The sequence below is a fragment of the Sorex araneus genome, chromosome X, assembly GCF_027595985.1.
Source record: "Sorex araneus isolate mSorAra2 chromosome X, mSorAra2.pri, whole genome shotgun sequence".
NCBI lineage: Eukaryota > Metazoa > Chordata > Mammalia > Eulipotyphla > Soricidae > Sorex > Sorex araneus.
Window position 1 is genome coordinate 333,342,317 of NC_073313.1, and position 14,564 is coordinate 333,356,880.

The 14,564-nt window shown below is 45.6% G+C and overlaps 1 protein-coding gene across 1 annotated transcript; it reads right to left on the minus strand.

Annotated features, from left to right (window-relative positions):
• Positions 1 to 795: 795 nt before the first annotated feature.
• On the minus strand, positions 796 to 4,611 carry LOC101552811 (C-type lectin domain family 4 member K). Its single transcript, XM_055121338.1, is given in 6 exon segments — positions 796 to 931; positions 1,279 to 1,394; positions 2,370 to 2,521; positions 3,247 to 3,636; positions 4,331 to 4,447; positions 4,536 to 4,611. Coding segments are annotated over 6 exon segments (987 nt in total).
• Between the last annotated feature and the right edge of the window lie 9,953 nt (positions 4,612 to 14,564).

Here is a 14,564-nt window from a genome sequence, read left to right on the forward strand (position 1 = left end):
GAGGGAACAGAAAGCCTAGTGGGGAGTTCCCTGGTCATGGGTCCTGATTTATCTTATGAGGTAATCTAAACTTAGAGGTCCTTTATGTCCTTCCCTCACATTTTAATCCAAGTTTCCTTTCTATTGGGGATGGAGTGATAGCACAGTGGGTAAGGCGTTTGCCTTGCACGTGGCCGACCCGGGTTCAATTCCCAGCATCCCATATGGTCCCCTGAGCATGGCCAGGGGTAATTCCTGAGCAGAGCCAGGAGTGACCCCTGAGCATCGCTGGATGTGACCCAAAAAGAAAAAAAAACAAGTTTCCTTTCTATTCCAGCTGCCTTGTTGGTGTGTAATAATTCCCAGTCCCGGAGGATGAACTCTCCTGTGTCTTGGGGATGGTTGCAAAGCAAGAAAAAAATTAAGGTGCCACACACAACCAGCCCAGGTTCAAGCCCCAGCACCACCAGGAATGGCCCCTGAGCACATAACCAGAACTAAGCCCTGAGCACTGTCAGGTGTGGCCCCAAAACAAATAAAAAAGTAAAGGGGCTGGAGAGATAGCACAGCAGGTAGGGTGTTTGCCTTGCACGCGGCCGACCCGGGTTCAAATCCCAGCATCCCATATGGTCCCCTGAGCATGGCCAGGGGTAATTCCTGAGTGCAGAGCCAGGAGTAACCCCTGTGCATCGCCAGGTGTGACCCAAAAAGCAAAAAAAAAAAAAGTAAAGTGCACTGGATAATGGACAGAGAGAGCAGCATTTCCTGACTTGGACAAGGGTAGAAGGCAAAGGGTTGACTTCTGGGCTGGTCCTGCTATGCATCTGACAGGGTGTAGGGCCGTTTGCAGATAAACTGGTATGTGAGGTCACAGGAGACATCATTCCATGACTGCAATGCAAACAGTCTTAAATGGACACAGTGTTCATCATGCCCCATATTGTTGGGTTTCCTGCACCAACCAAGAGGGAAAAACAAAAGAAAGTCTTTCCAATGAAGAAGTTATGGTTTCCATGCAGCCCTGTTACTAGCTGAGAGTTGGTAGGGTTCTCCCAGACCTGAGAAGGGGCTTGTGAACTCTCTAAGCCTGCAATCATGCCCCAAGAAAGGACTCTGCACTCTCAAGGCCCTGGACAAGCCGGGGCCTGGGCAGGTGGAATACACATCCCCAAACCCAACTCCTCCCACAGGCCATGGTCTCGGCCCTATTTGCACAACCAATGCATGGCATAGGGGATCTAGACTTCAGTCCAGGGGTCCATCTCTGTCATCAACTGTTTCTGGCCCTGGCCCAGAAACCTTTGAGGGCTCACCTGGAACTCTGTTCCTTGTTGAATGGTGTGTGATCCACCTAGATTCCCCACTTTTCTCATGCCAATGCAGTAAGAAATCTCGTCTGCAATCTTGTACAGAAACTCATAGAAGGAAGACAGAGGGAAATGCAACACAGCTGAGACTTGGGACCAGAGCATCTGTCGCTCTGGATGCTCCTGACTCATCCTCAAGGATAGCTCTGGAACCCTCAGGCACCCTTTCTAAAGTCTCCTCTGGCTCTACCCAGAGTCCTGAACCATCTTCCAGATGATAGTTTGTATTTGCCCCAAAACTGACATGCTCAGCACCTACACCTTTTTGACCCTCTGGAAGCAGGTTCTGGGAAAATGATTCTAAAGACAGCATCTAACACTAGTGAGCACCCAATTCGCACAGAGCACCAGGTTAAGCCCTTTATATGCCTTTATTTATCTACTCTCTGAGGTAGGTACCATTAGCACTAAGTCCAACAGACTTATACTCAATGAGATTATCACCTATTCAGGTCTCAAAAATGAGTTAGAGATGAGATAGGGACTCTGGAGTCTGCATGCAGGGTCGGCACGTGAGCTGTGCTGCCACCCACCTCCCAGATGGGAGAGGATTGTTCCATTCTCTGCCTCACCAGATTGAAAATGTCTTGCATGATATGGTGTTATGAATGCATATTTGCAAATATGCTTGTCTTCTACATGCAAAGAGAGACTGTCTTCTCTCCCTCTTTGGGACTTGGGAGTATTGCTTAATTTGCTTTGTCCAATCAAAGGTAAGTGATGCCTGTTAATTCTAGGCAGAATTTTCCAAAGCCAACATACAATTTTCCATGTTCCCCTTTCCAACCTGAGCAACTGTAGAAGCATATATTGATTGAGATAAAGGCCCTACCTTGAGTAGCCACAATAGCAGAAGTCCTGCCGAGTCTTGCAGAACATGTTTTGCTAATAAAGAAGTACCCATTCTCTGCTAGGCAACTGAGCTTTGGGGATTTTCATTACTGCAGCATAATCTTGAGCATCTTGCCTGACACACCTGCCCATGATCCTCCCTTTCCTAGAGTCCAAGAGAACAGCACTCACCTGTTCACTATCTGAGGTCACTGAAGTCAGTTGTGAATCCCTGGACAGACAGAACTGCTGGGCACTGTGCCAGGTCTTGGAGATTTTTGAAAATAATAGAAGTTCCCCTTGGAAGTACTTCCAGCCTTGAGAAACCATCTGTAGAGTATCATCTGAGTACAAGGGGAAAGGGTAAACACTGGCATTACTATGCTCTCTGCATCCTGGTTTGGTGAGAGTATTGGAGTGGGATCCCTGAAGTCACTAGTCAGTGAGTGAGCTCTGAAGGATCTTTATAATAAGGATTTTAAAAACTCAGATCCTGAATCAAAGTGAGATTGACAGTCACAGGGTTTCCCACAGATGAGAAAGTGAAAAGTCCTTCCCCATGAGGGAAGAGCAATTCTCCACCAGTCTTCACAAGTGGCTGTGCCCCTGGTCTCTGAGTAGAGAACTTAATAGAAAGTGACTAATTTGAGTCAGGACAGTTTCCTAATGTTTCCCTACACTGTGCCTTGGTACAGGAATTAAAAACTGGCCTCTGGTCTCTTCCATCCTGAGAGCTTCCAAGTCCTCTCCAACCCCAGAGTTGAACCTTCTCTTCTTAATCTTTCAGTGTGGCCTATCAGGCTCATCTCCCTTTTTTTTTTTTTGCTTTTTGGGTCACACCTGGCAATGCACAGGGGTTACTCCTGGCTCTGCACTCAGGAATCACTCCTGGCGGTGCTCAGGGGACCATATGGGATGCTGGGATTTGAACCTGGGTCTGCCGCGTGCAAGGCAAACGCCCTACCCACTGTGCTATCGCTCCAGCCCCTCATCTCCCTTTTTTTACACACATACACACCAACCATTTTCTCCTGCCTGAAACTGGTAAGGTTCCATGGTCATTGATCACTTGATCCCATTTAAGTTTGCTGTTTGAACATCTTGCTCATATTCTCCAGATTTCTCTGGAGTCCATGAATCTTTGCATTCAAAGCACTGGCATCCTCCAGTTTTCTTCTTAACTCTGGAATTTGGGAGTTTAAAGTATTGATTTCCTCCCAACTGTCTGTTAACAGCTGGATTTGTGCATTGGTTTGACTCACACTGGTCTCCATCTTCAAGATCTTGGAAAGCGCTTGATTCATGCTGGCATTCACAGTCCAAACCTGAAAGTCAGTTGCCTCCACACCAGCTCTATTTCTCTTAAGTTCAGAAAGGAAGGTGCTTATATTGTCCACCAGACTATTCAGTAACTGAACATTGGTCTTAACATCTGAGATTTTCCCCTGAAGCCAGGAATCTGGATTTGAAAAAGTCAGGAGATCAACCAAAGGCAGAATGGATAAAAGGTGTTCAAGGGATGAAGGGAAAGGAAGGGAAAGGCTCAAGCTTTCCTAAGACCCAAGCTGAGACGCTTTGGCCCACCCCCCACTCATTCATATTGCATTAAGTCAACAAACATGCAGTGGGCACCAGACATATATGTGCCAGTAACTCTGGCAGATGCAGAAAATGCAAAGATGGATAAAGGAAACACAAGCTCCCTGTTATGAGAAGTTCATAGGCAAACAGAGGTAGAGATTACAGCCCACACTAACTTTTCTTGTGGCACTGAGGGCACATTTGGCAAAGGCATCTCTTTATGCCTCCATCCTCCCCACCTCCCTCTGGACCCTATCATCTGATTCCCAGCCCTCTTCTTTCAAAGACCCCTTTTTGAAAGGGAATTATGAAATAATTTCTTCACTTCCTTGGCCCCACCCACTACCCCACACTGTTCAGGCCACAGAATGGATGTCATGGAGAAACCACAAATAATTCCAGAGTAGTCAAAGCAGAGAGGAATCTGCCCAGAGCTCCAAATCTGAGTCCCAAAGCATTGAAGAGAGAAGACCTTCCCTCCCTCCACTTTCTGAAGTCTTGGGGCAAGGTGGGGAAGTAGAAGATTCCACTACCAACAGGAGTACGCCAGAGCATGGCGCCTGCACACTTACAGAGAAGGGCCTGCAACACCATGGAGGCAACCAGGACCAGCATCAGGCAGATCATTGCCCCACGGAGCGTGGGGCAGCTCCTTGGAGCCAGAGATGGGCCCACCTTGGGAGGAGGCTCTGCGGGAAGAAGAGAATCTGTTAAAAGAATAGCAAAGGGTGAGTATGGCATGGAGTGCAGATCCTGTTCTGAGCGACTGGCACTTGCCTCGAGGCCAGAGGGCAACATGCTGCTTTACTACTGAGAAGTGAGCATCAGGCTCCTCCCTCTCGCCAGCCTTCATCCTGAATCTCCTGCACCCACCGTCTCCCTAGGGGCCTTTTATCTAGAGGAAACAAGAATTGAGCCTCCCAGGAGGCCAGTGTGTCACCACAAAGTTCCCCATTCCTAACCACCACCATATCTCGCCCTGGCTATAGCCCAGAGCTCTCCTCAATGTTCTGCCTTCTTCTCTGGAAGGATGATACACAACGATGTTGGCCCAAGCTTAGCCTATTTTTTTAAGCTTACCGGACTCCTCTCACCATCCTCCATCCATTAATCCCACAAATCTATATTGAGTGCCTTCATGGAATCAGGCACTGGACTAAGCAACAAAGAGCAAATGACTCACAAAAGGAGGCAAGACGGACTTGAGCAATAATTTACAATACAGATGATGAGCAAAACACCAGAAGAGTTTGCACAGTTCAAAGGAATCACAGAAAAGAAAGAAAGAAAGAAAGAAAGAAAGAAAGAAAGAAAGAAAGAAAGAAAGAAAGAAAGAAAGAAAGAAAGAAAGAAAGAAAGAAAGAGAGAAAGAAAGAGAGAGAGAAAGAAAGAGAGAGAGAAAGAGAGAGAGAAAGAGAGAGAGAAAGAGAGAAAGAAAGAAAGAAAGAAAGAAAGAAAGAAAGAAAGAAAGAAAGAAAGAAAGAAAGAAAGAAAGAAAGAAAGAAAGAAAGAAAGAAAGAAAGAAAGAAAGAAAGAAAGAAAGAAAGAAAGAAAGAAAGAAACAGAGTCAGGAGTACTTTCTTAAGTACTGCCAGGTGTAGCCCAAAGTCCCACCCCACCCCCAGAAGAAAAATCCTAAAGTTGCTTTATTCGCCCTACTTTTCCCTCTGTTGTTACAATGACCAGTGCTCACACATTTGGCTATAGTGCTCACTGGATTGCATACTTTAGTTGTGCTCACTCAGAATCATACACTTGGTTTCAGGGATTGCACTCTTACAATCCCTGGTGCATTGTGTACTTGTGGTGGTGCAGGGATCACAAAGAGCTGCCAGGATCACACAAGCAATTGGGGCATTGCTAGGGATCGAACTCAGCGCCTCATGCACAGAAGGCCGGTGCTCTACTACTAAACCAGATCCTGAGATTTCTAAGGTTGCTTCCTAACAAGCAAAGCTCATTCAGTAAACCCGTTTTAGCTAGCTAACTTGTAGAAGTCCTTCAAACACTGGAACCAACCTCAGGGCCAACAAGAGATGAGAATCACCACCTCTCCCACCCACCCCACATACAACTATTTTCTTAGAACATACAGAACTTCAGCTACAACAGAGAACTGCCAATGAGGGCCTGAAGCAGAGTAAGGAATCGAGGGCATAGCTCTCACCTCTATGGTGAAGAGATGTCGGGAATCCTCAGAAAAGGATCACCAGAATTGAAACATTAACCAGAATTGAAACGGTGGGCATTGAGCACTAGCTCCTTATCAAAATGGAAGTGAGGCACAAGAAGACATGGTGCATATTTATGATTTATTCATCCCTAGCCAGGATTCCCTTTCCAAAAAGAGATGAATGAGAGCAGGACTTTCACCCCATTGCCATCTTTTTCTGCTTTTTGGGTCACACCCAGCGGTGCTCAGGAGTTACTCCTGGTTCTGTACTCAGGAATTACTCATGGCGGAGCTTGGGGGACCATATGGGATGCCGGGGATCAAACTCAGGTTGGCCCCATGCAAGGCAAACGCCCTCCCCGCTGGACTATTGCTCTGGCCCCGATAATTGGGCTCTTAATCTTAGTCCTTAGTCATCCCACTTGGCTAGAAGTCAAGCTCCCAGTGACCAGCATGAAGAGAGCCCTGCCAGTGGCTGCTGGGGATTTTTTTCATGTGGCAAACAATTCCCCAACCTGTGCTAACTCCACAAAAGAGCAAGAGCTCTGAAAACACAAAATCCCACAATAATATCTCTAATACCACAATAAATAAGTTACAAAACCCCAACATACAACCACTTTGTGATGAGCTGCTGACTTCAGACCCCAGGGTCACAAATGGTTCTCTCTGACTTCCCTTTCACTGGTAATGCTAGGTTTCTATTTCCAAAGATTTTCAAGCTGCCCTTGCCCTGAATATACTTTTTTAAAAAATGCTTTCAGCTGCACTTTCACACTTGTAGTTTCTTTTTCCCATCTTTGTGAGGCTGCAGACTCCCTTTCGCCACTAAACTCTCTCACTGGCTCATGAGCTTTCTCAGTCTCCCTAAAGAGACACACCGTTGTCGGCCTCCTGCTCTTCCCTGACATGTCCCTGAAACTACTGCATCAATCCAGAACCCTTAAAATAAGTATCCTCAGAACCAGAGCATATTAAAGGGAGTAAAGCACCTGCTTACTTATAGTCAACCCAAGTTCAATCCAGGCACTTACGATCCACCTGAGCACTGCCAGGAGTGATCCCTGAACGCACAGCAAGGAGTAAGTCCCGAACACCGCTGGATGTGACTCAAAAACCAAATTAAACAAGAGTTCTCCATCGTATATCTCCATGGAAAATATCCCTGAGGAAATGAATGATACTGCTGCCCCATGCAGCAAAATGTATCCAATAGGCACTATGCACCAAATTCTTTGCTAGAGGACTCAGCCTTGAGCAGAAGAGCAAAGATCCCTGCCCTGCAGTCAGGAGAAGAGTTTTCTCTAGATGAGCCTTGGTATTCATGTCTTCTTACAAGTTTAAAATTTACAAGTGTATCTATATTTTAGAGTAATTCTAAAGCATTAGAATTGTAGCTTAAAGGGGCTGGAGCAATAGCACAGTGGGTAGGGCGTTTGCCTTGCACGCGGCCGACCCGGGTTCGATTCCCAGCATCCCATATGGTCCCCTGAGCACCGCCAGGAGTAATTCCTGAGTGCATGAGCCAGGAGTAACCCCTGTGCATCGCCAGGGGTGACCCAAAAAGCAAAAAAACAAAATAGAATTGTAGCTTAAAGAGCTATAACAGAGCCGGGAGATGGTTCAAACAGGGCTGGAAGTCTTGATTTTGCATGTGATAACCGGAGTTTGATGCCCAGCACCTCAGAAGTCCCCTCAGAAGTCCCCTGAGCACCACCATCAGGAGTAGCTCCTGTGCACCACCAGGTGAAACCCATAAATTGTGGTATAGCTAACCTGTGGGTTCAAGCACCACCAGGGAGAAAAAAACAACAAAAAATGGTAAGAGGATTCCTACTTTTCTGTCAGAGCTCAGCCCAAATATTACATCCAGGGGTGTCTTCCCTAATCACTGCCAAAAAAAATAGCTTTGGACATGTGCTCTTACACTGAGTTCCATTCCCAACCCCAACCCAGGAATAAACTTTTGTGGCAGAGAAAAAGGTATTCCTGCAAGAGTGGGGTTCTAAGGAGGAGTGGTACATTGGAAGAAGGAAGAGGAATAATACAGTGTTGTATTTAAAAAAAACAAAGATAAAAAAATGTTCTGAGAGATAGTATAGTGGGTAGGGCACTTGCCTGGCACACTGTCAACCCAATTCAATCCCTGGAACTGCATACAGCCCCATAAGCACTTCCACGAGTTATCCCTGAGCACAGTCAGGAGTAAACCCCGGGCACTGCCACATGTGGCCCAAACACAAAACAGAGCAAAAATTAAAAAGTACGGAGTATACCCATCAGTCATAGCTCCTTTCCTATGGAGGCTGATCCAGTTTTCCCAAAGTGAATTGCATGAAACTGCAATCCAAAAATATTCGGTCCAATGTGGGGGATCAAGACTAAACAAATATGGTAAATACTTTATGCTGTAAGCCTTTCTTGGACATTCATGGTAACCGTGTGCATAAGGTTGTGGTGGGGAGCAGCTGGGGGGCACAGAATGAAGATGGGACTGGCAGTGACATGAGGACAGTGGTGGTCTTGGGCACTTTGGGGAGGAGGGATGCAATAACTTTGTATATCAACACCACAGGTGTTAACATAAGTGTATCCATATCACCTAAACTATACTTTTTTTTTCTTTTTGTGTCACACCCGGCGATGCACAGGGGCCACTCCTGGCTCTGCACTCAGGAACCACTCCTGGCGGTGCTCAGGGGACCATATGGGATGCTGGGATTTCAATCCGGGTTCGCCGCATGCAAGGCAAACGCCCTACCCGCTATGCTATCGCTCCAGCCCCAAAAACTATACTTTTAATATTAGGGAAAAAAGAGTCCTGAAAGTGCTGTGTTAAATCTATTTAATATATTATATTCTCATTTTCCTTCTATGTTTACTTTAAGAAGGATCCCTCTCGGGGCTTGAGTGATAGCACAGCAGGTAGGGCATTTGCCTTGCATGCAGCCAGCCAGCATCCCATATGGTCCCCTGAGCACCACCAGGAGTGATTCCTGAGTGCAGAGCCAGGAGGAACCCCTGAGCATAACCAGGTGTGACCCCCCTATAAAAAAGAAGAAGGACCCCCTCTCACGCTGAATCCAAGAAAGGCAGATTCATAGAGGTATGGCAATTCCCTTTGATTTCCAAGTTCCACTTGCATTAAGCCTTGCCATCTCTCCCACTGAGTCACTCGAGGAATTGCACTCTCTCTGAGACCCTCAGCACCGCCCTGCTGAGTAATCAACCTCCCCCTTCACTTCCTTCTGCATCAATAGATTGTTTTTTCCCAAGGTCTATTAAGGGTCTCTCTGTTCTGTTTAATTTGTCATTGAACTCTTTTACTATTACCAAACTCAAGGGCCAGAGAGAGAGAGAGCACAGCAGGAAGGGAGCTTGTCTTGCACACAGACCCAGGTTCAGTCCCTGGCATCTGTTATGGTCCCTTGAGCACTGCCAGGAGTGATTCCTGAACACAGAGCCAAGAGTAAACCCTGAGCACTGCTGGATGTGGGGTGTGTGTGAGTGTGTGTGTGGTGTGTGTGTGTGTGTGTGTATATATATATATATATATACATATACATATACATATATATGTATACACATACACACACATAACCAAACTCATATTTGCTTCATAGAGCATCTTAAAATGATAGGTTTCCCCTCCACTTTATTTTTTTTTCTTTTTGGGTCAAACCCAGTGATGCTCAGGAGTCACTCCTGCTCTGTACTCAGGAATTACCCCTGACTGTGCTCAGGGGACCATATGGGATGCTGGGAATCGAACCCCGGCCGGCCGCTTCAAACACCCTACCCGCTGTGCTATCACTCCAGCCCCTTTATTTTTTTTTTAATTTGGGTCACGCTTGGCAATGCTCAGGCGACCCTGCGGTACCAGGGAAGGGACATCAGATATCCTATATGTCAAGCACATACTGCTTTAGCCTTTGAGCTATCTCCCCAGCCTATGTTTCTTTTAAAATCATTTTTAGGGACCAGACCTGAGAGATAGCACAGTGGGTAGGGCGTTTGCCTTGCACGCAGCCGAGCCGGGTTCCAATCCCAGCATCCCATATGATCCCCTGAGCACTGCCAGGGGTAATTCCTGAGTGCATGAGCCAGGAACGACCCCTATGCATCGCCAGGTGTGACCCAAAAAGCAAAAACAAATAAATAAATAAAATAAAATAATTTTTAGGGGTCAAGGAGATAGCTCAAGTGGGAGAGCATGTGCTTCACATGTGCAAGTCCCTGAATTCAACACCCAAAGCCACAAGATCAGGCCACCTGAACAACATTAGGTATGGTCCTGGTGACCCCCGAGCACTGAGGGTGGGAGCACAATGGTACGACACCTATAAAGAAGATAAGGGCTGGAGAGATAGTACAGTGGGTAAGCATTTACCCTGCAGGCAGCAGATACCGGTTTGAATCCCCAGGACAGCTTATGGTCCCCAGGGCACTGCAGATATGCCCAAAACCCCTACAAGAAATAAGAAAACATTAATAAAGCTTTTTTTAATTAAAGTGTGCTTAGCCATCCTTAACTTTTTCTTTCAAATTACCTATGGACAAGTTACAAAGTTCTATTGAAATTTTAAGAAAAACTTATTTATAGTAAATTTAGTAATTTGTAAAATTACAGAATAATTTAGGAAGAATTATGTCATTAACATAGTCTTTACTTTATTTATTTATTTATTTATTTTGCTTTTTGGGTCACACCCAGCGATGCTCAGGGGTTACTCCTGGCTTTGCACTCAGGAATTGCTCCTGGCAGTGCTTGGGGGACCATATGGGATGCCGGGGATCGAACCCAGGTCGGCCGCGTGCAAGGCAAACGCCCTACCCGCTGTGCTATCGCTCCGGCCCCCAACATAGTCTTTACTTTAACCTGAAAGCTTTGTAACTTTCGGGGCTGGAGCAATAGCACAGCGGGTAGGGCCTTTGCCTTACACGTGATCGACCCGGGTTCGATTCCCAGCATCCCATATGGTCCCCTGAGCACCGCCAGGGGTAATTCCTGAGTGAAGAACCAGGAATAACCCCTGTGCATTGCCGGGTGTGACCCAAAAAGCAAAAATAAATAAATAAATAAATGAAAGCTTTGTAACTTTCCACATGGTGAATCAATAAAAGAATTAAATAAATAAATAGATAGATAAATAAATAAATAAAAGAGGTCAGAAGGTAAAAAAAAAAAAGTCTTTAAGTCTCCTTCTCTGCTGCTCCACGAGCTCGACCCCGGAGGTAACTGAACTACTTTGGTCACGAGCAGCTCCCCAAAAATGCCTCCATACTGTGAGATCGGAGCCATGGCCCATGCGCTGCCAGCAGGGCAGGGTTTTTCTCTCCAGGCTTCTCCACCATATGAGCACCACAAAAGGGAAGTAAAAGCTTGCAGTGATGCAATTACTGGCAGAATTTTCCCTAGACTTCATGTAAAAATCCAAAACCTCGTGGCTGCTGTCCTGGACACGCGACCTAATATCCCTTAATTGTCAACAATGTGAAAAGGTTCCTTTTTAGCAGGTGTGACTGTGGGGGGAAACTCCAAACAATAAAACTGAGTTTTTTTGCTTAAATATTGAAGGTAATCAGAGTAGCAGCCATTTCTCTAGACTGTAACTAAGCCAAAGCCCCACGCCAGCCGAGGTGAGGAATTATCCTCCTTTCTTGGTTCTTTTCCCTTTTCTGAGAGAAACGCGGTGTGGCGTCCACCATATTATGAGGTCTATTAAGCAGGTACAAACTTAGAGGTGCAGGAATGGGAGGGGGAAAAAAATATGTACTTGGAACAGCGGGACGCTTGGGCAGTCTCCGACCGATACCAGTGCATGCTCCGCCGAGAGTCAACCTGGTTGGCCACACTTTTGTGTGACCGCGATGCTGCTGATCAACCAAAATCCGGAGCCCAACTAGACTACTTTTGGTTCCAGAAACTACTTGCAGCCATGTCTCTAGACTGAACTAAGCCATAGCCTCACGCCAGCCGAGGATGGGGAAATATCATTCTCTCTCGTCGGGCAGCGTGGTGTCAGCCATAATATGAGGACTATCCATTAAGCAGGCATGAACTTGGTGGTGTGGGAAGGAGGGGGAAAAAATTCTATGTACTTGAAACAGCGAGACTTCATATCTCTCCAGTCCCAGCAATGGAAAACTAATTATCAAATGCCTCATTGGTAGTAGGGCTGTCTTTCTTGGGGGAAAACTCCAACAATAGTGAATTTTGTGTTGAAATATGGAATGTAATCAAGGTAGAGCTAAAATGAAGTGAAATTTATCAACTAAGCAGGCGGGGATGGGGGGTGGGGGTGGGGGTTGGGAGGTATACTGGGGGCTTTGGTGGTGGAATATGGGCACGGGTGAAGGGATGGGTGTTGGAGTATTGTATAACTGAGACATAAGCCTGAGAACTTTCTAACTTTCCACATGGTGATTCAATAAAATAAACAAAAAGAAACAAAAAAAATAGTCTTTAAGTCTAATGTGTATGAAGTCTCTTCATTTCCTTTTATACCTGTCAGTGAGCAATTTTTTAATTTCTTTTTTTCCTTTTTTTTTCTTTTTGGGTCACGGACATGGCCCTGAGTGACAGCTGCTGGGCCCGTGCCTCACGGTGCACCTACCCCGGGCTCACGTCCCGAGAGGGGCCCGACAACACGGCAACCCAAGCAAGCGCGCAGATCCACGGAGCACACAGCTACTCCTGGCTCTGCACTCAAAAATTACTCCTGGAAATGCTTGGGGGACCATATGGGATGCTGGGAATCGAACCCAGAGTGGCCTTGTGCAAGGCAAAAGCCCTACCTGCTGTGCTATTGCTCCAGCCCCTGAATTTCTTCAAGTAAGTTCCAACACTTGTTTTTGAAGGGAAGAAGACAAAGTTATTATTAATTGTAGATATAAATTTTTACCTTTGTAATCTGAAAAAATTGTAGGTATAATTTTTTACCTTTGTAATCTGAAAAAAAACAACAAAGCAATGTAAATATTTTATCAGGACATCAATAATTTTTTAAATTTATAAGAGAGGGGTGACAGATAGTACAGTGGGTAAAGCACTTGTCTTGCATGTCGTCAACCCTGATTCACCCCCAATGAGTCGGGAGAGTCGGGAGTAAACCCTAAACACAGCTAGGTGTGGCCCCAAACAATAAATATATAGAGAGTTTAATAATCATGTGATTAAAAATAATAATCAGACTACAACTTTCTTGTATACCAAAAACAAGCATGAAACTTATGGATAGAGAGAGAAATGGGAGACTTCACAGAATAAGCAGGATTGGTTGCTTGGTTTGGAGCAGCAGGTGATGGGGGAGTGGTGGCAGCGTCACGACATTATTGAGAGCGTGGGGTGGTCTTCTTTCACTTCACTCACTCTTGTGCTCCAGAGAACTGTGTTGAATACTGCAATCTCATTTCATTCCGGAGTCCAGATATTTGCCTCTGAATGACACGTGTCAAAGCCCTTGACCTTGCTGGCTTCAGTTCTGCATTGTGGTTCTGGTACTTTTGTTTTCTTGTTTTCATTTCAATAGGGCAGAAGCAGATGTAGTTAGTTAGTAGGGTCTACCCCACATTATATTCAGAAATCTACTTGCAAGGTTCTCTGTGCCGAGTTTGCCCTCATCATTTTTTTTTATGAAGTCGGAAGAAAGAGCCTCTGCTGGAAATGAGAAGCAGCAGCTGCTAGAGATTCAATGAAGAACTGAAAAGACTGAAGATCTACAATCGCATGTAGGATGGAAAAGGAAACTTTCCAAGAACAGGAACGATACAGAGAATCACCCTGGAACCACATACTCTAGGGGGTTAGGGGCTTATCCTCATAAACCTCAAGGCACTCAGACCCTCTGATAAGGACTCTAGCAAGCACAGAGAGAGGCTGGCGAGGGAAGCAGTAGGATTCCTTTTCAACCATAACTCAAAACCTTCAAAGTTCAGGCCTCAGAAAACAATAGAGCAATGTAAATAGTATGAACAGGACATCATTTTATTGAATGACAACCAATCAGAACTATGAGCTTTTATGGGCTCCACATCACTCTTCACTACAGACCAGGTACCAAAAGTCTCCTTTGTTACATGGAAACAGAGCAGGATTATACACTTTCTTTTTTTTCTCATTTTTCTCTTTGGGTCACACCCAGCGGTGCTCAAGGGTTACTCCTGGCTCTGCACTCAGGAATTACTCCTGTCAGTGCTTGGGGGACCATACGGGATGCCAGGGATGGAAACCAGGTCTGCTACGTGCAAGACAAATGCCCTCCCCACTATACTGTTGCTCCAGTCCCAGGACTATACACTTTCGAACATCTTCCCACTAGGTAGTGTTCTCTCTGTGAAGAGTCTCCACTCGCCTTTCGTCAGAACTCACTTTAATTAGGTCTTCTTTCCCATAGATATGTGGAAGGGAGCATTCTCTTTATGCCTTCCAGGTCTTTTCTGTGAACAGGGTTAAGCCTATTCTGAAAGTTTGTTGATCTAGGAGAAACATCCTAAGAAACTTCAATATGAAAAAATAAATAAATAAATAAATAAAAGAGAATTTTAAATGACTGCAGTGGCATACTTATAGGTGTTTAACCACTGGCCCTCTAGTTCCAATAAGGAAACCCTGAATTGTGATATTTGTCAAT